At 43.2% G+C, this 26,898-nt stretch overlaps 1 protein-coding gene across 2 annotated transcripts in view; it reads left to right on the top strand.

The window, feature by feature from the left end:
• Positions 1-12,952, top strand: part of SYT6 (synaptotagmin 6) — a 110,930-nt gene extending 97,978 nt beyond the window's left edge. Inside the window, exons 6-7 of one of the 2 annotated variants that reach the window (XM_061630344.1) lie at positions 824-928; positions 12,720-12,952. In XM_061630344.1, the coding sequence (XP_061486328.1) occupies positions 824-928; positions 12,720-12,791 (177 nt within the window). In that variant the 3' untranslated portion in view covers positions 12,792-12,952. The remainder of the gene's footprint in view (positions 1-823; positions 929-12,719) is intronic. The other variant, XM_061630343.1, reaches the window with a different exon arrangement.
• Positions 12,953-26,898: the final 13,946 nt, after the last annotated feature.

Below are 26,898 nucleotides of genomic sequence, written 5' to 3' on the forward strand. Positions count from 1 at the left end.
TAGGCAGGGAAGATTCCAAGCTTTACTTGGAGATGCTGGGGATTGAACTTGGGATCTTTTGCATGTAAAGCAAATGCTCTACAAGTGAGCTTCAGCCCTTCCCCCTGCTTGCTTTGGAGCCCTAAGAATCACCACATGGGGCAAAAAGGATCACATGACGTCATTGTGACATCAGGTGATTAACAGGTGGATGGTCCTACCCACCTGTCAAACTTGGTTGTCTATACTGAATGGCAGCAGCTCTTCAGGGTTTCAAGCAGCAGTCTCTCTCAGCTCTGAACCTGGAACCTTTTGCAAGCAAAGCATGTACTGTACTAGTGAGCCACAGCCCTTCCCAAAGAGTGCTCTTTTTTGCACTCTTTACCCAGCAGAAGAGAAACCAAAGTACAATTTCTCAGGCCAGATCCAGACTGCAGCTGCTTGCATTTTCTATTTGTAATGTGTGGGTGCTAACTGTTAAATGTGGAAAATATGTTTGCATAGGTCACTATTGATGCATGTTCACAGTACGAAACCTTTGGTGTAGGTTGTGTGGCCTGCACTGGTCTCCCAATCAATCATTTTGCTCACATTGATCTGTGACCTGGTGAGGATGTGGGGGGGGGGGCTGTGAGAGATGTAGCTGCTGGTGTGTTTGTGGACTACAAAGGGTAAATGTACACTGAGTGCATGTCTGGCCCTCTTCAACACTGCTATTTAGATATTTCCTTTAAGTATGCCTTAAAGTGGGTAAACTGAAACAGCCCCTTAGTGCTAATCAAATTAGCACAAACGTACCCTATAAATCATCAGCAAATGACCCTTTATCTATTTCTGCCAACAGCAAAATCCAGCACCTGGATTGAGTGTCCCCAAGGCAATGATCCCTGTAGCAGAGTCATCCCACTCCCTTTCTCCTGTGATGCTGTCTCACTCCAAATATTTCAAGGTATCCATCAGACGAGGGTCATTTTACATGAATATATATTTTTAAAAAGAAATAAAAATAAACCAGCAGCCTATTAATGGGAAAAGGGCTTAGCAGAGATTTCTGGAGGGTGAGCTTGGCTGGCATTGCAAACTCATATTATTCATCAGCTCATTACAATAAAAACAGATCTAAAATTTAGTAAGACCATTTCAGTCATTTGGGATTGTGACATATGTTTAAAATAATACACCACGTACTTAATGAGTGTAGGTGACACCCTGCAGGGCTTGTTCAAAAGCAATTCCATCTGTGTATTTAGAGCAACGAAGCTTCTCTAGAGAGTATGTCATGGTTGGAATCAATTTTTTGCCAGTATCTCAAATGGCTATAAAACAGAAAACGCTTAAAATTTATTCTTAGATGTTTTTAAGGGACTTTATTTGTTCTATATGCTGATTGTATCAAGGTATCAGATGTTCCCATTCTATATTTGCAGTTTTTGCCTGTATTGGAAAATTCATTCCATAAGGCAGGGATGGGGAACATTTTTCAGCCTGAGGGCCACAAATGAGGAGCTTTCCAGGTGGGTGGAGCAATGGGTGTACTTCTTACCTTTATACAGTATAAATCAAAGTTTTATATACACTCCTCTCTCTGTTCAAGTAAGCAAGAGGCAAAATCAGAGTTCAAAGGTGCATTCCAGCCAGGCAAAAGCACTCAATGGAGCAAGATTACCCTAGGAAGGATCATGGTTTAGGGAGAGTCACAGGGGCCAGGTAGAAAGGGTCAGAGGGTCACATTTGGCCTCCAGGGCATGAGGTTGCCCATCCCAATCGATGGCTTGAAAGACAACCTTATGCGTATATGAAGTTATCACCTGTTCACACAATTGTAACCATATACAAGTGAATACACCCTGAATTTATTTGTACAAGCCTAGGGATCTTTTAGAATTCTTCAAAGGAAGGTCTAGAGAAGATCATCAAGAGACCAATGTTTCTCTTTAGCCTTGCTACTTGGTGATAAAAGCTGAATCATCATTTAAAAATAGAGCTATTACCCACAACTCAAACATCCCAATCCAATGAATGGTATATTATGTTATTGTAGGGATGTTTTTTGTTTTGTTTTTTTAAAAAAACTAACAGTTTAAAAAGTGGCCTTATTTTTCTATTTTGAACAATTGGGTTATGTGAAAAATGATTACTTATGTAAATTTACAGAATTACTTTTGTTTGGGAACTGTGTACGATTTCACATATAAGATTTATATTTAGAAAATAACACACATACATACACACACAAGTACACTTAAGGGATATTTTTATTTTATTTTATTGCAGGAAAATGTCCTTTAGAAATTCATGTTTCTTTATGTAGAAGTCTGCCATATCCCTGTCAATAGAAGACATGATGCAATCGCCTCACTATTCTTGCAAGATAGTAGAAAAAGGAAGCTGGGATTGCAATGCCCAGTGCAGGATATGGGTTAATAATGTCATTGACTTGTCCTGGGTGCTGTTAGGCACATTCTTTGCCATGCAGCCTGTCCTTCCCTTCTTCCTTTGGCTCCCAGAAGCACCTGCTGCTAAACACACCGCACCCTTCTTTCACTTGGTTGCAATTTATTTATTTATTTATTTATTTTATTCGATTTATATACTGCCCACAGCCCGAAGGCTCTCAGGGTGGTGCACAACATAGGATAAAATACAATAAAATCACAAAAACAGTAGAGCATAAATATTAAACAATAAACAACCTAATATACGTTAAAAGCTTAAAAGATAGATTAAAATGCCTGGGAGAATAAAAAGGTTTTCACCTGGCACCGAAAAGATAAAAGTGTAGGCGCCAGGTGGACCTCATCAGGGAGACTGTTCCATAATTCGGGGGCAGCCACTGAAAAGGCCCTAGATCTTGTTACGACCCTCCGAGCTTCTCTGTGAGTCGGAACTCGGAGGAGGGCCTTAGATGTTGAACGGGTGGTCGCCGGTCAACTCCAGGTGCTCTTGGATGAGACCGATTATCTGGATCCGTTTCAATCCGGTTTTAGGCCTGGTTTTGGCACTGAAACAGCCTTGGTCGCCTTGTATGATGACCTTTGTCGGGAGAGGGACAGAGGGAGTGTGACTCTGTTGATTTTCCTTGATCTCTCAGCGGTGTTTGATACCATCGACCATGGTATCCTTCTGGGGAGACTCGCGGAGTTGGGAGTTGGAGGCACTGCTTGGCAGTGGTTCCGCTCCTACTTGGCGGATCGTCGCCAGAAGGTAGTACTTGGGGAACATTGCTCGACACCTTGGACTCTCCATTGTGGAGTCCCACAGGGGTTGGTTTTGTCCCCCATGCTTTTTAACATCTACATGCAGCCTCTGGGTGCCGTCATCAGGAGTTTTGGAGTGCGTTGCCACCAGTACGCTGATGACACGCAGCTCTATTTCTCCTTTTCATCTTCTACAGGTGAGTCTGTGGATGTGCTGAATCACTGCCTGACCGCGATAATGGACTGGATGAGAGCTAATAAACTGAGACTCAATCCAGACAAGACTGAGACACTGTTGGTGAATGCCTTCCCTGCTCAGATGGTGGATGTTTACCCTGTTCTAGATGGGGTTACACTCCCCTTGAAGGAACAGGTTTGTAGTCTTGGGGTTCTTTTCGATCCTTCCTTGTCTCTTGAGGCGCAAGTGGCCACGGTGGCAAGGAATGCGTTCTACCACCTTCGGTTGGTAGCCCAGCTACGCCCCTATCTGGACAGGGATGACCTCGCCTCAGTTGTTCATGCTCTGGTAACTTCTAGGTTGGATTACTGTAATGCGCTCTACGTAGGGCTGCCCTTGAAGACAGTTCGGAAGCTTCAGCTAGTGCAAAACGCAGCAGCCAGACTGCTGATGAGGACCAGCCAGTCAGCGCATATAACGCCTGTTCTGGCCCGTTTGCACTGGCTACCCATTTGCTTCCGAGCCAGATTCAAGGTGCTGGTTTTGACCTATAAAGCCTTACACGGCGTGGGACCGCAGTATCTTGTGGAACGCCTCTCCCGCTATGAACCGACCCGGTCACTTCGCTCAGCATCTAAGGTCCTCCTCCGGGTACCAACCCATCAGGAAGCTCGGAGGACAGTTACTTGATCTAGGGCCTTTTCTGTAGTGGTCCCCGAACTGTGGAACAGCCTCCCCGAAGAAGTACGTCTGGCGCCGACGCTTCTATCTTTTCGGCGCCAGGTTAAGACCTGGCTATGCTCCCAGGCATTTTAATGCGTTTAATGTTACAATTTTAAATCTTTTTGTTTGCTGTTTATTTATTGTGATATTTTGTATTTCTGTATTTTAATCTTTTGCACACCGCCCAGAGAGCTACTCGCTATGGGCGGTTTAAAAATGAAACAAATAAAATAAATAAATAAATAAATAACGTAGTGAACGGGTAGGTTCTGTTGTTCTGTGTGATGCAGCGAACCCAGTTGGCACAAGAGATTGCTAAGAGTATCCCGGTTAAAGGATTTCAGGTCCGGTAGAGATTCAGACGCATTAAAAGGTTTAAGAGTCTTTATTCCAAAAGACATTCAGTTACAAGAATCACTAGCTCCAATACAACCCCCACTCTTTGCTTTTGGTTTGCCCAGCGCTTATATCTCATTCCGTGCCCTTGCTCAGCAACATCTGCAGTTTGGCCTTGGCACGAACACATTGCTGGCTTAACCCCACAATTGCCTGTTTTACTGTCCTTGTGGAAATACATTGCTTCTGAGCACACAACAGGTTCATATCAGGAGAGGCGTTCTGCTAGGTATTGTGGTCCTGCGCCATGTAAGGCTTTATAAGTCAAAACTAGCACTTTGAATTTAGCCCGGAAACGGATAGGTAGCCAGTGCAAACGAGCCAGAGCAGGTGTTATATGTGCGGACCACCTAGTCCTCGTCAGCAGTCTAGCAGCTGCGTTTTGCACTAGCTGTAGTTTCCGAACTATCTTCAAAGGCAGCCCCACATAGAGCGCATTGCAGTAATCCAATCTAGAGGTTACCAGAGCATGCACAACTGAGGCAAGGTCGTCGCTTTCCAGATAGGGATGTAGCTGGGCTACCAACCGAAGATGGTAGAACGCATTCCGTGCCACCGAGGCCACCTGCGCCTCGAGAGACAGGAATGGATCGAAAAGAACCCCCAAGCTACGAACCTGTTCCTTCAGGGGGAGTGTAACCCCATCTAGAACAGGTTGAACATCCACCATCTGGTCAGAGAAGGCACTCACCAACAGTGTCTCAGTCTTGTCAGGATTGAGCCTCAGTTTATTAGCTGTCATCCAGTCCATTATCGCGGCCAGGCAGCGGTTCAGCACATTAACAGCCTCACCTGAAGAAGATGAAAAGGAGAAATAGAGTTGCGTGTCATCAGCATACTGGTGACAACGCACTCCAAAACTCCTGATGACCGCACCCAGAGGCTTCATGTAGATGTTAAAAAGCATAGGGGACAAGACCGATCCCTGTGGGACTCCACAATGGAGAGCCCAGGGTATCGATCCATACTCCCCAAGCCCTACCCTCTGGAGGTGTTTTTTTTTTCTTTTTTTTTTTTTTTGTTTAACTATTTTTGATTTTGTTTTTTGTCTTTGAATGTTTTATGATTTCGTCTTGTATGTTTTATGAAAATCTGAATAAAAATTATTGAAAAAAAAAAAATAGATAATCGGTTTCATCCAAGAGCACCTGGAGCTGGCTGGCAACCACCTGTTCTAAGACCTTGCCCAGGAATGGAACATTCGCTACCGGTCTATAGTTGTTCAAATTATCTGGGTCCAGGGAAGGTTTCTTCAGGAGTGGTCTCACTACTGCCTCTTTTAAGCAACTAGGGACCACTCCATCTCTCAAGGAGGCATTTATCACTTCCCTGGCCCAGCCGGCTGTTCCAACCCTGCCAGCTTTCACTAGCCAAGAGGGGCAAGGATCCAGTACAGAGGTGGTTGCACGCACCAGTCCAAGCACCTTGTCAACGTCCTCAAGCTGTACCAACTGAAACTCATCCAATAAATGAGGACAAGACCGTGCTCCGGATACCTCATTAGGTTCAACTGCCATAATACTGGAGTCTAAGTCCCGGCGGATGCGTGAGATTTTATGTTGGAAGTGCCCAGCGAACTCGTTACAGCGGGATTCTGAAGGTTCTATAATATCCTGAGGGCTAGAATGTAAAAGCCAATCTAATCTTCCCCATCATGACGACTACTCTGCAAACATCACAAATGGACAGAAGCGGCTTGCCAGGTGGAGCAGAGCTGCTGCACTAGCTTCCTGGCTGGTAGCTCACTGTTGCTTACCAGGAAGCAGACTGCTGAGACAGCAGGGAGGTTGATACAGTGGAAACACATTGGCAGGAGTGCCAGATTGGCTGTGCTGGTGCATTTGCACAAAACCAAACTTCTTGCCCATCCCCATCCCTCTCCTAGTAAGCAACAGCAACCCACCTGCCAGGAAGTGAGTATAGTGGTTCCTCCCTACCTGGTGAGCCACTCTTCTACTGGCTAAACAGCATCCAAGAAAGACTCTGTGGAAGAACTCAGAAGTGAGGGGGGAAGGTTGAAGTTGGAAATGTGTTGGATATGCAAAGGGCAGGAGCCATTTCAGAACCAAAGAGTAACAAAGGTTAAATAAACAAAAAGGACCAATGTTAAGTGTCCTGGTCATATAAAATGTGGCATTGGATCATCATACTTAGACTGTAAGCTCGTTGGAGGAGGGACCTATGTATTTATGGCAGTGGTGGAGAACCTCTGGCCCATGGGCCTAATTAGACCTTGCAGCCCTCCCCAATTTGAACCATGGTGCCATTTTGACTAAGCCACAACCACCTGCCCTGCACCTGACATCATATATGACCTCAGGTATGAGGCAGGTAAAGATGTGGCTCAGTCAAAAGAAGGTTTGCAGGCCCCAATGACCAGTTGATCAGTGGGCCCTGCAATGCCCTGTGCAAAGTGTTGTGCACCTGGCGTCAGAAGCTCCAATGATCAGCTGATCACTAGCACTTGCAGAGTCTTGAGGACCTATATATCTCTGAAAGGTGCCATGTACAGTGATTTATTTATTTGATTTATTAGTCGCCCATCTGGCTGGTTGTCCAGCCACTGTGGGCGACGTACAGAATAAGAACATACAAATACATTAAAACATTAAAATCTCAAACAGTAGTAATAAAACCTAACCCATCCCAAAAGCCTGTCTGAAGAGCCAGGTCTTCAAGGCCCGGCGGAAGCTCATCATAGCGGGGGCATGGTGGAGATCATTTGAGAGGGAATTCCACAGAGTGGGAGCCACAATTGAAAAAGCCCTCTCTCTAGTCCTCACCAGTCTAGCTGTTTTAACTGGCGGGATAGAGAGAAGGCCTTTTGAGGCTGATCTTGTTGCGCGGCATCCCTGATGAAGCTGGAGGCGCTCTTTCAGATAGACTGGGCCGAGACCATGTAGGGTTTTAAATGTCAAAACCAACACCTTGAATTGGGCCCGGAAAACAACCGGCAACCAGTGTAACTCCTTCAGCACTGGAGTGATGTGATCTCACCAGCGGCTGCCTTTGATCAGGCGAGCCACCGCATTCTGTACCAGTTGCAGCTTCCGGACCGTTTTCAAGGGTAACCCCACGTAGAGCACATTACAGTAGTCTAGGCGAGAGGAGACAAGGGCATGTGCCACTGATGGGAGCAGATGGTTGGGAAGGCACATCATCAACATCATTCCACTGGAAGCAACTAAATATTTGGGGAATGCAATGCTGCTTAATTTGTTCATTTTCTCTCAGGTGGAGCATTTTATTTGCTATGTTTTCTCTCATTTGCATGAATTATGGAAGAACAGTACTGTCAATATATTCAAATGTAGGGCTTTGGATGGTATACCAAAGGCATCTTTGAAGTACCTAGCCCTACATCAAGAAGAAGCACAGAAGTACTGTTGTGAGCCCATTGCATCATGCACTGTCATTTGCTCATAGAACTAGCTTGACACTTGCCTGCATAATAACACAAGCCCTGAGACCAGAAGGCCAGAATGTAGAACCTTGAGTAACATTGTTTGAAATTACACTTTATTCCCTGAAGGCAGATTGCCAGTAATTTATAATCTAAAGTATCTAAAAATGTGCTTATCTTGTGTGCTATACTGTATTGTTTACTTCCAGCCTGAATGGTTTTCAGTTTGAACAGTGACCTAATGACTAGGAAGTGGATCCTGCTAAACTGCATTAGCTAATTTTTAGTAGCATAATTGAATTAAATGTTGATGTAGTTCAGGATTTTTTAAAAAAGAAAAAAAATACCACATGCTATAATGGGAAGCAACACTGAGGCCAAAGTAAGGGCAGCCTTTTTTTTGTAGATAAGATGAGGAATCTGGCTGCGTCTGGTTTTGTTTACTTTTCATGATGCATTTGGTGATCAGGGCTCAACAATAGGATAATGGCTTGCAACATACTTCTAGATTATCTAAGTAATCTATGTAACGACAGGGTTGTTACTGCTATTTTTTTATATTACTTAAATAAATAACAGTACTCTCTTAAAGTACAATCCTAATATTATACAAGTGTGCATGCATGTTTAAAATCAATACAAATAAAATTTAAAAAATAGCATGTGTAGCAATTTATTTATTTATTTATTTTCCTTCAGAGGGCTCAACAGGGTGAACATAGTTCTCCCCCTCCCCATTTTATCCTCACTACAGTACAATGCTATGAGGTAGGTCAGGCTAAGAGACAATGACTGTCCCAAGATCATACTGTGAGCTACATGGCTGAGTGGTGATTTGAACCCTGGTCTCCCAGGTCTCATCAGTCCAACACTCTGGCCACTACATCACCTTGTATTTAGGCATCCCCGACCTGATGCTTTCCAGATGTTTTGGACTACAACTTCCATCACCCCAACCAGCATGGCTAATGGGCAGGAAAGATGGTAGAAGTTGTTGTCTAAAACATCTGGAGGGTATGAGGCTGGGGAAGACTGGTCTATCCTATTATATAATCCCCAATTATTTTAGAAATCACCAAGAAAAGAATTCTACAACCTCCCTAGGCAGCTTATTCCATTTCTTCCCTGTTCTCATTGCTTGGGACATTTGTTTTCCTCCTAATATTTAAACTGAACCCATCTCTCTCTCTCTTCGTGTTCCATGTGATGGTATTGGAGGGAACAATGGTTCCCCTGTTTCTTATGCCTTTCATCATATGATTTCTCTTCAGATCTTTACCTGGGGTAGAGAGCCTTTTTCATCCTGAGACCTGTATTGCCTCATGGGCAACCTTCCAGGGCCAGCATGCCAGTGGGATATGGTAGCTTCCCCTCAGGTGGGTTGCTGTTACTTACCAGGAGAGAAGATGAGGGGCAAGGTGGTAGTGAGGTTCGCATGGTTCAAATGCACTACCATGAGTGCCAGCTTGGCTCTGGTGGTGAGTTAACACTGCACCAACCACCCTGCCACTTCACCCCACAAAATTTTAACATAATAAATTGAAAACATTTGTTGAATCTCTGTTATATTTGAGAATGGTAACTTATGGTATTTGGTATTTAACAGCTGACAAAAAAATCAAAGGACTCTTCTTTCTTTACACTCAAATTGTGACCCATTTCAGCTGTGAATTCTGACATATTTTGAAATAGCTAACAATGTTTTTTCAGCCTTTTCTACCTTTGACCTAAATTTTTCCCAGTGCATCAACCCCTTTTGAATTGCAGCGCTCACAAAGGAACACATGTTATTGGCTCAAATCTCACTCTTCACTATAAATACTTTTTCATCTTATTCACATTTTTCTGCTAAGAAGTTTGCTCATTTCATTTTCCCATCATTTGGTTATCCTTGTCATATATTCTGAACATTTCATTCTGTTCTCTTCTCCCCTCCATCCCCTTGTCTTTCTTTATCACTTTCTTCTAATATATACAGTAGGGCCCCGCTTATACGGCAGGTTAGGGACCAGGCCCCCGCCGTAAAGCGGAAATCGCTGTAAAGCGGAACCCATTGACTATAATGGGTCGCACTGTGCGAAAATGACGTGAAAATGCTGCAAAAGTGCAAAATCGGTTTTAAAACAGGGAATTTCCCCTAATTGAAAGCCGCCGCATCAGCGGAATGCTGGAAAACGGAACGCCGTAAAGCGGGGCCCTACTGTATGTTAAGTAGTTTGTTGATTCAAGATCTTAGTAGGCTTCTGTGAACAGAAGAGGTCCTTCTATTCATTCATAGAATAGTAGAGGTGAGAGGGCCCTATAAGGCCATTGAGTCCAACCCCCTGCTCACTGATGGGACTGAGATCCAGCATAGGATCCCACCAGGAGAAGATGGAAGAGGCCATGTTTAGTTATTCCCCCTTCCTCTACAGCTCCCTGTTCCATCTCTCTTTCTGCTCCAGAAGGTCCCCCAACCCTCTGGAGGAGCTTTAGGGGTACACAAGGGATTGGGGAAATTTCCTCTCCACCTTCTGCTGGCTCTCCCAGCAGCAGAAGCAAACTCAAGATCCCCACAAAGGTCTCTATATGAACTTGCTTTATATCTGTGCTTTGATTTCTCTGTCCTTTGTTCTTCTAACACTAACTTAGGTTGCAATCCTTCTTCCCACTTACCTTGAAGGAAGGAGTAAGCAGCATTGAACTCAGTGGCATTTAGGGATGGACAGATCTGCTAGTTTTGGTTCTCTCATTTTCTCATTTTTCTTATCTTAAGTTCAGTTCTCCACATTTCTGCAGCAATTTTTTTAAAAAAATTCAAAATTTATCAGCATTTTACTGGTAATTTCTCCAAAAAAACACATTTTTGCAAGCGGTTTCCCCTAAAGTAATTACATGTTATTTTCACCAATATGTTCACTTTCCCCAATATATGCATTTTTATAAACATTGACTGGAGAACTCCATTGGAAAATTCGGAACTGTGAATTTTGTAGCGTGGCTGTGTTTCAGTTCTCAGATTGTTTTGGAAAGTGAATTAGATAGGTTCATCTTTAAATGTGAACAGAATTGAATTTCTCCTCCATCCCTAATGGCGCTTATTTCTGGGCAGACGTAATTAAGATTGCACTGTTGATTGTTAAACCCCCTAATTCTTATACTCGTCTTCTCTATGTCTGTTTATTTAATATTTATTTATCACATTTATATCCCACCCTTTCTCCCAGCAGGAGCCCAGGCGACAAATAAAAATACTAAAAACACTCTAAAACATCTTTAAAACAGACTTTAAACCATATTAAAACAAAACATCTTTAAAAAATATATTAAAACAAAATGTCTTTAAAAACATATCTTTAAAAAAAAAAAAGCTTTAAAAACATCTTAAAAAGCAATTCCAGCACAGACGCAGACTGAGATAAAGACTGTACTTAAAAGGCTTGTTGAAAGAGGAAGGTCTTTAGTAGGCACCGAAAAGATAACAGAGATAGAGTCTATCTAATATTTAAGAGGAGAGAATACCTGAGTGTAGATGCCACAACACTAAAGGCCCACTTCCTATGTTGTGCAGAACTGACCTCCTGATAATATAGTATCTGCAGGAGGCCCTCACCTGCAGAGCACAGTGATAAGGGATAAGACGGTCTTTCAGGTATCCTGGTCCCAAGCTGTATAGGGATTTGTACGCCAAAACCAGAGACTTGAACTTAGCCTGGTTGCTGATAGTCAGCCAGTGCAATTCTTTCAGCAGCAGGGTGACATGTTGGTGATACCCTGCCCCAGTGAGCAGTTGTGCCACCACATTTTGCACCAGTTGCGGCTTCTGGACCAACCTCAAGGGCAGCCTTTCTCTCTTGCTATTCTATAACTATGGAACACAGAAGAGAGTTCCTTTGGTTACTTCTCTTATTTCTTTTGAAAAGATTTTTCTCTTGCTTTTGCAGTATGATTGATTTGCTACAGGTTTGTGTGTCTTAGCTTCTGTTTCTTTCAAATTATGTTCTATTAACATAGAAGCTCTGATTCCTTGCCTCTCGTTCCTTTTGTCTCCATCCGTCTTACTAGATTTCAAGCACACAAACAGGTTTATTTGTTGATTTTTATTTGTTGTAAACATGTTATAATTGATGATGATGATGATAATGATGAATACAGTACTCAAAATGTGGTGTCACCTTTGCCAAATACAGTGGTACTAAAATCTAAAATTGCTCTTTTGATTGCTCAAGTTCAGTTAGTTATCCACTGTAACCATTAAACCCACTGGGTTCCTAGGCAGTTTCCCCCTCCATTTTATAATCATGCTTTTAGTTTTTCAAATTCAGCAAATTGGGGATATTACTGATTTATATCTCATGATGATGACAACAAAGTTTATAATTATGAAGTTAATTGTGCGTGCACACTTTGGAAACTAATATTTGATTGCATTACTGTGAAACACAACACTGAAGGTCCAACACTGGTTGATTCTAAGAATCAATGGACAGCCCAGAAAGAAATTGTTCCTTTCTCCCAGAACCAATCTGAAACTTTCAGATGGAAATAATGATCTGTATTTATCATTTTAATTGTAAAATATTCATTTTTAGCCATCCCAAAACTACATTTAAAACAGAGTTGCCCCAGTTCAAAGACTTTTGTAAAAGCTCCTGTGTGCGTGTAAAGGATATACCTATTTATGTCGATGGACTGGAGACTGCAACTGTGCACCCCTTCATTTAAATGAATGGGATGGCACAGTTGAGCAGGAGTTCCATGTGTGCCTGAGCCCACATGGACCTCTGTATTAGGAATGTTAGCACATTTGTATGGCCTGTTTATGACTTTGTTCAATAACTTGTTGCCTTTTCCCTTTCTTCAGTGGCATGGCCGAGCAGCCAGCTTTGACAGCCAAGGGTCCTGTCCCTCTCCCAAACCACCTTCAACACCATGATACGTCAAGTGGTGAATCCAATGGGACTCAGCCAAGTTCTTTTTTTATTCATTTTGGTTTGATTTTTTTGCTACTTGTCCGGAATTCTAAAGCAACATATTGCTGAATGGAAGAAGAACTGGACATCGGACACCAAGAGCACTTGTTCCTACAACAACTAAGGCAGCAAAACTGTTTTGTGGTCATACTTGTCTTAGTTATTTATGTCTCCTAAGGTGATGTTCTGTATGGTTTTCACTTTTTGGACATGGGTGCTGGGGCGGGGAGTTGGAGGAATGAGATGTAGGCTGGAACTCTGGCCTGTAAAATAACATGTAAAATAGCTGTTCGTGTGTGTATGGAGGTGGACAAATAGTAGAGAAGTACTGACAATCTGCAGATAATCATGCATATTTAAGGATGACAAATGAGAAGGCCTTGATTAGGCTCCTTGTGACATGTGAACACCCCTTATTATTGTGATCAGCGACGCATTGCAAAATTTTCTTCCTCATACTGTGATGTTCATGGAGTCTGTGCTATGTGTATCCCATCCTGCCCTTGGTGTGTTTTAAAGAGTTGCTAATTCCTCAGGGAAAAAAATAACAATTTTTCTGTATTTGTGTTCTCTGGAGAACCTTCTGCATGAGCTCAGATGCTTAAGGTGTACCTCGTTCCTGCTGCATTTCTAGAACTGGTCTCAGCTTTGCAATTTTTTTTTTAAAAAAAAATAATTCATATTTTTCCCCATTGAGAGTAGTGAAAACAGCTGCATTTACTGATATGCTGTGATTTGCAAAATTACTTTGTCCAGGATGTTTTTCTAGAACCTTTTTGATTTAGTCTGGCTTATATTTTTTTAGAATTGAGTCATTTGCCAAAATTATTGGAAGTTATTACATTGCTAGTATTTTGAAAATTAACTTTTCACTTAAATTCGGGAAATGGGAAAAAATCCTCTGTTGAAAAAAAAAGTTGGATGTTGTTATTGTTATTGTTATTATTACGAGGAGGAAGAGTATCTGCCCTTACCAAAAGGTCCCAGAGTGGATCACAATATAAATACAATATTTAAAAAACAGTTTAAAACAAAGTTGTTAAATATTTTCTGATGTTTCAAAAATAAATAGTTCCTATTAGTTCTAATTCCTTTATTTGTAAAATCACAGGGTTGTCACATGGCATCAATCTTGGTGTGATCTTGAGGGTGCTAATAACAGCATGTCAACATTGCAGGTAATTTCATCCTGGTGCCATTTTTGCCTTTGCCTTTGACAGCTTGCTCCTTTTCTGCTTCTTTGTCTAGTTCTTCCCCCCCCCTTATTTTGTATTATCCACATGCAGCATCCATATGGATTATACAAGATTGACATAGGTATCTCTGGGAATTTGCTTGTCCTCTTCCTCCTCCTGGCCTGCTTTTTAGAAATTTTGGGGAAGGGTCATAGTTCAGCGGTTGCATTGCATGGAGAAGGTCCCAGGTTGAATCGCTGGCATCTCCAGCTAGGGCTAAGATGGTTCTCTGTCTGAAATCCTGGAAAGGTCTTGCCAAGTCAGTGTAGACAATATTGAGCTAGATGGACCATTAGTCTGACTCAGTATAAAGCAGCTTTCTGTGTTTTCATTTTGTGGGAGGTCTCTAGACCTGCACAGTCACACCATAGCCAAATAGCATGTTTGCAAAAAGTTTGTGCTACAAATCTTAGGAAGTGTTTTTTCCCCCCAGTACAAATACTGAAAGTCAGATGATATAAATCTATTTCAGGGCTGGCACATACAGTATTTTCATGGTCATGGAAACCAATGTTATGTAGCTTCTGGTAAAAGCCATTGCTAGTAACATTTGAAAAACATTAAAAATCAGATAAGCAGGGGTCATGATGTGACTGCCCACATCAAGCATTATCAGCTCCCAGGTAACATATTCTGTAGCATGGCTCAGCACTGGCCTATGACAAACAGCCAATATGGACAATGCTAGAGCTGAAGGATAATATGAGGACCTGGACCTTGTTCTGTTAATGGAACTAATAACTAATTTTAAAAAAATATTCCAATACAGCTGATTCCAAATAAAAGGTTTACATTTTCCCATCAGTTTTTCATTGCACAGAATAAATCTATTATTTAGTCACTATTCAACACTGAAATTTAAAGACAGTGAGCACTATCCAGAGAAACAGTGATTAATTATAATCAATGGAACTGAATTGTAGTGGTAAACTTTTCCATCCCATTGTTTTCAATGGGAACAAAGGTGTGCCTAGCTTTCTCTGAATTTCATTCCACTGATTTAATCCAACAAAGGTGATCCATGCCTGGAAAATTTAATGCAAGGATTGCCATTCTGGATCTGATTTTTCAAAGACAAAAGGTGATAGCTCTAGAATTAGGCTTAATGAGTCAGTTGCCTCAGGCAGCTGACACTGGGTGTCATGGAAGGGCAGCAAACTATTCGATTTTTAGGTTGCATGCACACCATACATTTAAAGCACCCGTACACCACTTTAACTTCTCCTAGAGAATCCTGGGAACTGTTGTTTGTTAAGGGTATTGAGAGACCTAGTCTGGTGTAGTGGTTAGAGTGTTGGACTAGTATCTGGGAGGCCAGGGTTCAAATCCCCACTCAGTCATTAATCTTGGTGACCTTGGGCAGTCACTTTGCCCCTCAGCCTAACCTACCTCACAGGGTTGTTGTGAGGATAAAATTGGGAGGGGAAGCATCAAGTTTGTACGCCACTTTGAGCTCCTTGGAGAAAAGATGGGCTATAAATGAAATAAATAAAGAAATAAGTGTTAGGAGATCCCTCACAGAGCTACAAGTCCCAGCACCACTGACAAACTACAGTTCCCAGGATGCTTAGCAGGAAGCCTTGATTATTAAAGTGGTATAAGACTGCTTTATATATGTGGATATGACCTTAAAGTATTAATATTGTGTTTTTATTCCCATGGAGATGGGCTTGAGGAGAGGGATTTTCGATGTATGGAGGATAGGGATGGGGTTTGCTGCCTAGTTCCGATCCGCTTGTATTCCAATAGTCCACCGTTCAATCCAAATCTTCTGGTTTTTTGTTCCTGCTTGCTTCTGCAGTTGCCAATTCTATTTGCTGGGTTTTTTTGGCAGCAAAAAAACCCAAACGTAATTTTTAACATAAATGCTTATGTAAATCCATGGAAGTTAATGGATACTAGCGATTGTAAGTACGAAAACAATTACATAAAATCGGGGTGGGGGGATCAGTGGGGAAAAGCCATGCCAATTACAGCTGCGGCCTGCCACAAGAAATCAGTACTGGTCCGAAAAGACAGCGGACTGTCGGATTCAGTTTAAATCTGGCACCAAGTCTGATTTAGCGGATATTCTCCCCCATCCCTAATGGGGGATAGGACATCAGACAGCAAAACATCTTGGGTCAGCTCGGGTAAGGATTCTCAGGCAGGGATGGTGGTGTATGCACATTTCTCATGTTCTGTGCACTTGCAAGCAAGTGATCAATACAAGCAGACTGGCAAATATTAAATACTGACAGCCTGTTCAGTTGCTATCAGTGTGTGTCTGGATCAAGGGAATCAACTATGTGGTCACCCATGCTTATGCTAATTGATTTTGATGGAACTATAAAATAAATTGCAGCCGAGCTTCTTGCTTACAAGATTTTTTTATTTTTTTCATCTCATACTTAATTATGTTGCTGTTTCTTTCAAGTAATATTTTGGAAAATGTTGCTTTTTGACTTGAAAAAATATTGCCTCAAATGGCAGAAGTGTCCACAAATTGTCATTGTGCGTTTCTGTTCAACCAGATTAGCTGAGAACAAAGCCTAATACTTAACAAAAAAAACCCTTTAATACAACCTTAATGTTCTGATTCACTGTTCTAAACTTTCCAGAGGTGTACATAACTTTGCAAGGAATTTTTGTTCAGTGAAAGAAGAATTTGTTCTGGCTCCTCACCACACCTTGTGTCTTAATTTTCTCTGTATGTGCCACATGCTACAGGAGCATCAATCTAATAAAATGACCTTTTTTGGAATCTCTTGTCTTGGGCAGTAGCCTTTTTTTATGCAATCAGTGATGTGGGCATTTGTTGATTAAAAAAAATATTTTGCCAACTGAACAAAGGACAAGTTAGAAGCAAGGTGAATGCTACAGCTGAGATTTGACCAGGTATGACATATATAATCACTGTCTTCCCAACGCAGAGGTCACTGTCAGTAACAAATTATTATTATTTATTTGTTTGTTTGTTTGTTTATTTATTTATTATTTGATCTATATCCCGCCCTTCCACCCAGCAGGAGCCCAGGGCAGCAAACAGAAGCGCTAAAAACACTTTAAAACATCATAAAAACAGACCTTAAAATACATTAGAACAAACAATGTTAAAGACATTTTTTTAAAGCTTTAAAAACAACTTTAAAAATGGTTAAAACATTATTTAAAAAACATATTAACAAGCAATTCTAACACAGACACAGACTGGGATAGGTCTCAACTTGAAAGGCTTGTTGAAAGAGGAAAATCTTCAAAAGGTACCGAAAAGATGGCAGAAATGATGCCTGCCTGATATTCAAGGGGAGGGAATTCCACAGGGTAGGTGCTGCCACACTAAAGGTCCATTTCCTGTATTGTGCAGAATGAACCTCCTGATAAGATGATATCTGCAGGAGGCCCTCACCTGCAGAGCGCAGTGATCGACTGGGTATATAAGGGGTAAGACGGTCTTTCAGGTATCCTAGTCCCTAGCTGTATAGGGGTTTGTACACCAAAACCAGAACCCTGAACTTGGCCCGGTAGCAAATGGGCAGCCAGTGCAATTCTTTCAGCAGCGGGGTGACATGTTGGCGATACCCTGCCCCAGTGACCACTCTCGCCGCTGCGTTTTGCACCAACCTGCAGCTTCCAGACCAGCCTCAAGGGCAGCCCCACATAGAGCTCATTACAGTAATCCAGCCTAGAGGTTACCAGTGTGTGGACAACAGTGGTCAGGCTATCCCGGTCCACAAATGGCCGCAGCTGTCTTATCAGCCGGAGCTGGTAAAAGGCACTCCTAGCTACGGAAGTCAAATGGGCCCCTAGCGACAAAGATGAATCCAGGAGCACCCCCAGACTACAGACCTGCTCTATCAGAGAGAGTACAACCCCATACAAAGCAGGCAACTGACCAATTATCCAAACTCGGGAACCACAAACCCACAGTGCCTCCATCTTGCTAGGATTCAGACTCAGTTTATTGGCCCCCATCCAGCCCACCACAGAGTCCAGGCAGTGGTCCAGGGCTTGCACAGCCTCTCCTGATTCAGATGTTATGGAGAAATAGAGCTGGGTGTCATCAGCATACTGCTGACACCTCACCCCAAAGCTCCTGATGACTGCTCCCAAGGGCTTCATATAGATGTTAAACAGCATGGGGGACAAGATGGTACCCTGCGTTACCCCACAGTACAACTGCCAGGGGGCCAAAAGACAGTCACTCAATGCTATTATCTGAGAGTGACCCTGGAGGTAGGATTGGAACCACTGTAAAACAGTTCCTCCAATACCCATCTCCCAAGTCGGCCCAGAAGGATACCATGGTCAATGGTATCAAAAGCTGCTGAGAGTTCAAGTAAGAATAACAGGGTCGCACTCCCCCTGTCCTCCTCCCAATAAAGGTCATCCATCAGGGTGATCAAGGCTGATTCAGTCCCATAACCAGGCCTGAACCCAGACTGGGATGGGTCAAGATAAGCTGTTTCATCCAAGAGCACTTGCAATTGCTGTGCCACAACCTTCTCAATCACCTTCCCTAAAAAGGGGGTATTTGCAACCGGTCGGTAGTTGTCACAAACCAATGGGTCCAGGGTGGGCTTTTTCAGGAGTGGTGGGATCACTGTCTCTTTCAAGGTGGCTGGAACCACTCCCTCCCGCAATGACCTGGATCCACTTGGTCAGACCCCCCTCGGCAAGCTTTAATAAGCCAAGAAGGGCAAGAGTTGAGAGGACACGTTGCTGGCCACATCATCGCAAGCATCAGGCCGCATCAACTGAAACCATTCCCAAGAAGTTGCAGCAGACATTGCACTGGACACCTCATTGGGGACTACAGTAGATGTGGATGGGGCATCAAGACTGCTATGGAGGTGAGCAACTTTACCCTCAAAGTGCCTTGCAAAAATTCACAGTGGGCCTCCGAAAGGATCTAAAACTCCATTTCCTGGAGTTGATATCAACAGACCCCTGACAATATGGAATAGCTCCACTGGACAGCTACTTGAGGATGCGATGGAGGCAGAGAAGTAGGCCATCTTTGCTGCCCTCACCGCCACACAGTTGGCATGGTTATGATGTTTTACTCATGCCCGATCAGCCTCACAGCACGTTTTTCACCACTTGCGCTCTATCTGTCGTCCAGCCTATTTCATTGCCCTTAGCTCACTGGTGTACGAAGGTGCAAGCTGGGCTCCACAATGCCATGTCAAGAGTCATCTCGCTGTTCCACAGCATGACAGGGGCTTCAACAGGGTCACCTGCTCTGTCTACTGGGAACTCCCCCAGGGCATTCAGGAATCCTATGGATTCCATTAGGCTCCGGGGGTGGACCATCTTAATCTGTCCATCATCCCTGCAGGGAAGGATCAGATCCGTAAGTCTAAACTTCACCAGGAAGTGATCTGACCATGACAATGGGGTGACATCTACCCCCCCATCTCCAGACCACCCCTTCCTCCATTTGGAGCAAAAATCAAGTCGTGGTGTGCCCTGCTGTATGGGTTGGGCCAGTAACAACTTGAGACAGCCCCATGGTCGTCATGGAGGTCATAAAGTTCTGAGCGTGAACACTAGAGGCAGCCTCAGCATAGACATGGAAATCACCCAGCACCATCGTTCTGGGCTCCTCCAGCACCACAGCCGAGACTGCCTCTGCCAGCTTGGTCAGAGAAGCTGCAAGGCAGCAGGGTGGACGATACACCAGCAGCAATCCTCATTTACTGTCTCCTCGGCCAGACACCAGGTGCAGGCCCTCCCAGCCAGCTCCAAGACAGAGTAGTTTCCTGGTGATAGAGATGGAAGTCCTGTAGACCACAGCGACTCCTCCCCCCCCCCGTCCCTGCAGCCTGTGCTGGTGTTGCACCAAGTATGCAGGTGGGCAAAGTTGGGTCAAATCAACTCCTCCAAGCTCACCTACACAGGTCTCGGTAATGCACACCAAATTGGCACCTTCATCCACAATCAAATCATGGATGAGTGGTCTTATTGTGTACCGATCTGGCGTTAAACAACAACACACACAGGCCAGTGGGCACAGCAGATGAACAACGAGGAACCCATCCATGAGAGGAGTGGCAGCAAGGAACAAGGCGCAGATAGCCTTGCTCTTGTCTTCTATGGTAATTCACCACATCCCTATGGCTATATTTCCCTCTGGGGAAATGGACCACCAGTGTTGAAACAATGATCCTCCAACATCAACTTTGCTGGACCGGCCATAATAATAATAATAATAATAATAATAATAATAATAAAATTTTATTTGTTAGTCGCCTATCTGTCCGAATTCACAGACACTCTAGGTGACTTACAACAGCATGATGTTGTTCGAATGCCTGATCACTATCTTCCAAAGCAGCTACTTTACTCCCAACTTAAGGATGGAAAACAGAATATCGGTGGACAGCAAAAGAGGTTTAAAGATGTTCTCAAACTAATCTGAAAAAATGTAACACAAGTATCGAGAACTTGGAAGCCTTGGCTCATGAGCATTCCAATTGGAGGTCAGCCATTATCAAAGGTGCTATGGACTTTGAAGAAGCATGAGTACAGGGCGAAAGGGACAAATGAGCTAAGCGGAAGGCGCATCAAGCAAATCCTCATAGTGACCATCTTCCATCTGGAAACCTATGTCCTCACTGTGGGAGGCTGTGTAGATCCAGAATTGGCCTCCACAGTCACTTACGGACCCACTGTTAAAGACCTTACCCTGGAAGACAATCTTACTCAGCCACGAGTGATCGCCAATGATTTCCCTCTGCCCATAATCACTGAAATTGGGGTGGCATCACCCATGTTCCTCCGTACTAAGACTCCTCCTAAACACCTGATATGGACCCAAGATGAGCCCACCAACAAAACCTGCCAGAGCGAATTATCCCAATAGGCCTCTGCGAGGATTGGGAACAGTCATACCCATTCAAACTTTTTCACACAGGGCCCATCTACTCCCCTTCCTGTCTCACACCCAGGGAGGGCCAGCCTGCCAGTTACAGACTCTCACATTTTATTTTTTATTTATTATTATTTTATTTTTTATTATTTGCTTTTCTTCATAAAAATGAACCAAACTGACATACAATAAAAAGATTAAGACTGTATGAAACTAACACAAGTAAGAAGTTTAAAAACACAATATATAGATAAGAGGGTGGAACAACCCCCCGCCAAAAGAGGCTACAATGTCAGAAACCCTCCAAAACTTGAAAGCTGAATGCCTGAGAGAAGTGGAATGTTTTTGTCTGGCACCTAAAGATAGATAATGATGGTGCCAGGCGTGCCTCCCTGGGGAGAGCGTTCCATAAATGGGAGGCCACCACTGAGAAGGCCCGTTCTTGTGTCATCACCCTCTGCACCTCTCTCGGAGGGGGCACACAAAGAAGGACCCCAAGTACTGAATGCAGGGTCTGGGTTGGTTTGTATGGGGCATGCCAGTCCTTGAGGTTTTGGGGTCCTGACCCGTATAAGGCTTGATACGTCAAAACCAGCACTTTGAATTGAGCCTGCAAACGAATTGGTAGCCAATGAACCTGTGCCAAAATTTGTGTTATGTGCTCAGACTGTCTTGCCACAGTGAGTAGCCTGACTGCTGAATTCTGCACCACCTGCAGTGTCTGAAATGCAGCCCCACGTATAGTGCATTGCAGTAAACTAGCCTAGAGGTTACCAGACTGTAAACAACAGAAGTCAGGCTATCCCTGTCCAGATAAGGTCGTAACTGGGCCACCAGCCAAAGCTGATGCAAGGCACTCCTCACCACTGAGGCGACCTGAGCCTCAAGCAACAGTAATGGATCCAGAAGTACCTCAGAGGGAATGTAACCCCATCAAACGCAGGCCACATCCTCTCCATCCAGTCTAGGGAACCATCCATTAACACCGTGCCTCAGTTTTGTCTGGATTGAGCTTCAGCTTATTGGCTCTCATCCAGTCCCTTACCAAAGCAAGACATCAGTCTAGCACATCCCCTGCCGCACCTGGAGATGTAAAGGATAGAGCTGTGTGTCATCAGCATATTGCTGACAACGTACTCCACATCTCCGGAAAACCTCACTTAGCAGTTTCATGTAGATGTCAAATAGCATGGGGGATAAAACTGAACCCTGAAGAACCTCACACTGAAGGCTGCATGGGGCTGAACAGTATTCCCCAAACACCATCCTCTGAGTGAGACCATCCAAGTAGGACCAGAACCACTGCAAAGCACTGCCATCCACCCCCAACTTGAACAGCCGCTCCAGAAGAATACCATGGTTGATAGTATTGAAAGCCACTGAGAGATCAAGGAAGATGAATGACACACTCCCCTCATCTCCTTCCTGACATAGGTAACCATACAGGGCGACCAGAGCAGTTTCTGTGCCAAAACCAGGGCTAAACCCTGATTGAAATGGATCTAGAATATTGGTTTCATCCCAAACAGCCTGGATCTGGCCTGCAACCACACGCTCCAGAACCTTGCCCAAGAAGGAAATATTAGCAACCAGCCAATAATTATTAAGATTGTCCGAATCCAGGGAGAATTTCTTAAGGAGGTTCTTACCACTACCTCCTTTAGGCAGGCAGGAACCACCCCCTTTCACAAGGTGGCATTAATCACCTCCCTGGCCCAGCCAGCCATCCCTTCCTTCCTAGTTTTTATCAACCATGAAGGGCAAGGGTCAAGAGCACAAGTGGTTGCCCGAACTGAGCCAAGTGCTTTGTCCATGTCCTTGAGCCCTACCAATTGAAACTCATTCAATACAACAGGACTAGATTGTGCTTTGGACACAAGATTCATCTCTAACACAGAGGCGGAAGGGCAAAGTGACAGGGAGGTTGGTGTGGTCATGGAGTGGGTGCAGCAGTGTGAGTGATGGATTGGCTCTGCCACAGCAGCTGCACGGTGCCAACTTCCCAGCCACCTCACCCCTCCCTCTCTCCTTCTCGGTTACCAGAGCAACCTCCACACTGGGAAACCAGCTCAGCAACGTTGCTCCACCCCACTCCGCTGACTGCTACTCAACTGCATCTTTGAGTAAGAAGTTGATGATAATACTTGTCAGAACTGAGGGCACAACTAGCCATGGTGTACTTTGGTGTCACATAGCTGTTCCCTTCCCCTCCCCCATGGCATGATGGGGAAATCTAACCCTATTCCCTCACCACAGTTCATATCAGACTCTCTACACACACAAACACACACACACACACACACACACAGAGATATTTATCCCATTGCACCTAGGAACTTGCCTTATATTGAGTCAGACCCTTGGTCCAACTAGCTCAGTATTGTCTATGCTGACTGGCAGCAGCTCCTCCAGATTTCTGAAAGGGGACATGATCAGCCCTACCTGAAGATGTCAAAGACTGAATCCGGAATCTTTTGCATGCAAAGCAGATGCCATACTACTAAACTACAGCTCTTCCCAATAATGGGTTTGAGGTGATTCTGATCAGAACTGTGGGAGGGGGGAAAGTTAAATCATCTTCCCTCCATGCTATGGGACCAATCTGGCTCAAGACTCTCATCCTGGATATATGTGGGTGAGGGGGAGGACAGCGTCAAACACCACAACTAGGTTGGCCCTCAGTGGCTTTGAGGATCAGATGTTTCATAGGCAGACTCCTGAACACAGCACACCAGAGAAAGAGGATTCATTGGTTTTGGAACCATCTGCCCAGGCTGCTGAGTGATTCTGAAACCTGCAGAGATTTTAGAATTTCAGAAAGTGTAGTCCTTTTTTTGTGCATGTTAAGAAATCTAATCAGGTTTCAGTTCAATTCTATTTAAGAGCAGATCTTGGCAGAACATACAGATCAATCATGGGCTCTATATTAGGGCATTTGAGGTCTTCCCCTCAACAATTCCCTGTGTTTGTACAAGATGGTGTATAGATATTTCCTTTACTTGCATGACAGGCAGATTCTCACATTAGCATCCATGATTATTATTACACTGCAGTGCAGAATAGAAATTTTTGGAAATCAGTACTGCTACTGCTACTGTTACTGAGATATCAATGTACATGTGCTTTACAGAAAGTCAATTTGTAGTATTAAACCAGATGCATAGGAACAGAGATGGGATAAGAGCCATAGCTCAGTGGTAGAGCATATGGTTTGTGTGCAAAAGGCTCCTTGTTCAATCGCTGGCATCTCCAGGAAACTCTCCTGCCTGAGATCCTGGAGAGCCACTGCCAGTCAGTGTAGACAGTACTGAGCTAGATGGACCAATGATTTGACTCAGTATAAAGCAGCTTCCTGTCATCTGATGGACTTGTCTTCAGATAAAACACAAGTCTGTAGTACAAACTGTCCCTAGCTGATCTCCCTCTGAAATGGTGTGGACTGCTAGCAGGCCAGCATCGCCTCCGTAACTGAGCCCTGTAGGAAGTGTCTCAAGAGCCTTTCTGAACCCCTTTAGAATCTTTCTCATATACAGAAGGAACAGAGTTCTCAAATCCATTTTTTTAAATTTAAAAATATTTTTACACCACCTTTCATTTTAAAAAAAAGTCCAAGGCAGTGTAAAATATTAAGTATGAAAACTACACAATAAAACAAGATACAAATACAGTCAGCCCGGAAATAGTTCTTGCTGCCCTGGGTTCCCACTGGGAGAAAAGGCTGGAGATATATATGTGTGTGTGTATATATATATATATATATATATATATATATATATATATAAAATACTGAGGTTGCATACACACCAAAAATTTAAAGCACATTTAAAACATATGATTTTTGTTCCAACAAGCTTTCCCAACAGGATAAATAGCCTCTGCAATGGGTGTCCATTTTGCATTGTTTTTAAACACATCTTCTGGACTTTTTATGCTGTTCTATAACTGTTTTTATTATATTTTGCACATTGCCTTGGGACATATGTGGAAGGTGATTAATGAATAACAATAAATTTAGGCGGGGTGGCATATTCTGGCATGGAGATATTTATTTATTTATATCCCACCCTTTCTCCCAGCAGGAGCCCAGGGTGGCAAACAAAAGCACTAAAAACACTTTAAAACTTCATAACAACATACTTTAAAATATGTTAAAACAAAACAACCATTAAAAACATATTAAAACAAAACATCTTTAAAAACGTTTTTTAAAGTTTTAAAAACATATTTAAAAAAAGGTTTAAACACATCTTAAAAAGCAGTTCCAACACAGACGCAGACTAGCATAAGGTCTCTACTTAAAAGGCTTGTTGAAAGAGGAAAGTCTTCAGTAGGCTCCAAAAAGATAACAGGGATGGTGCCTGTCTAATATTTAAAGGGCTCGTCTACACGGTGGTATACTGTGTGTTTGATGCTACTCACATCTTTTAATTCACATCATTCACATGATGTTACTGGCAAACAGAAGCTATCACACAGTTTCCCCCTATAAATCCAGACTAACCCAATCCACTGATCATACGAAAAGTTTAGAACAATATGGCTCCACTCCACATGTCTTTGCAGATGGTTTGCTTCAATGCTTTTTAGTGGGAGGGTGAATTGTCACTTTCTGCTACTCCCCTTTCTCTGTTCATCAACGCTCTCATGAAACCCATTTTGTTTCCAGTGGTTTATCCAGTAACTTCCAACTGCTGTCTTCCCCCCTTCACAGTTTGCTGCAGCCCTCCCTTCTTTCCTCCCATCCTTCCTGAGTAAACTTCCCTCACTCCTTGTAACAGACCAGTGTTGGGCTCCATTTCCACAGCAATCTAATTGGAATTGCCATCAGATTTTATCATTCTTTCTCATATTCTCTATCTTTGTAGAGAGAATTTTGAAATAACATCTCTCTGCTCCTGGTTTCTTATTTTTTTTTATTTTCCCGATTCCTTTTTTAAAAATTCGCTTTGAAATCATCAATAATGTGATTAATACTTTTATTGATGCATTTTCTATCATTACAGAGCTAAGAATAAACACTGATACCAGAGAAGACTCATGAATAAATATTGATTATAATATCAATAATTCTTTGCAAAGCAAAAAAAAATTATGGAGGAGATCAGAAAAATAATAAGGTAGCGAAGAAAAAAGGAATCAGATCATTAAAGACCACCAGGGGCCCACACTTAAAAACTAAATGTAAAAAAGGAGAGGATTGCATCCCTATAACAGATCAGGGAGAAGAGGTGGTGGCTGGTGACCCCATTTCTCATCAACTCCCAAAATACATTCTTTCCTCCTAACAGACTAGTGTAAAGACGGGAGAGAGGGCTGCTTGCATGACTGAAAGAACTGTGATGGTGAGCTGGGAAAAGGAAGAAGAGGAGGGGGCAAATGACCCCACTTCTTTTCAACTGCCAAACTTCAGAAAGCAGTGGGGGCAGGAGGGAGTCGAAATACTGCTCAGGTCAAAAATATTTGCACATGCCCAGTAACTGAGCAACCTGAGGGAGTAAAAATGTAAAATTAAAGGGCGGGGCCACAAGGAAACAGCGACACTAATCCTTCCCAGAGGAACACCTAGTTATGTGGATGGAAAACAACAGATCTGCAGCTACCATTGGGCATGAAGTGTGGACCTTGCAAATCTATTATGACGGTAAAAGTAGTGTATTTGCTACAAATAAATGCTTCCATGTGGATAAGCCCAAAATGATGGGGAAAGCTTCCCCTGCTAAACGTCTGATCAAATCATTCTAGAGGACACAACATAGAACTGGGTACTCTAATCTCACCCATGGTGAACTGTGGAGCTGATGGATCTTACCGTGGGGCAGGGGAGTGGGAAGATAGAGGTATCGCCAACACTAAAACTGATGGTTGTGCCATTTGAGTGGGAAAGTGTGATTTGCCTAAGAAAAGGCTTTTGTGCTGCTTGCAGTGAGTATCCAAACACTGGATTTGGTTCAGTCACGAATAACAGGTAAGTCCCAGGGGTTA

This window comes from Rhineura floridana, chromosome 6 (assembly GCF_030035675.1).
Source record: "Rhineura floridana isolate rRhiFlo1 chromosome 6, rRhiFlo1.hap2, whole genome shotgun sequence".
Taxonomy (NCBI): Eukaryota; Metazoa; Chordata; class Lepidosauria; order Squamata; family Rhineuridae; genus Rhineura; species Rhineura floridana.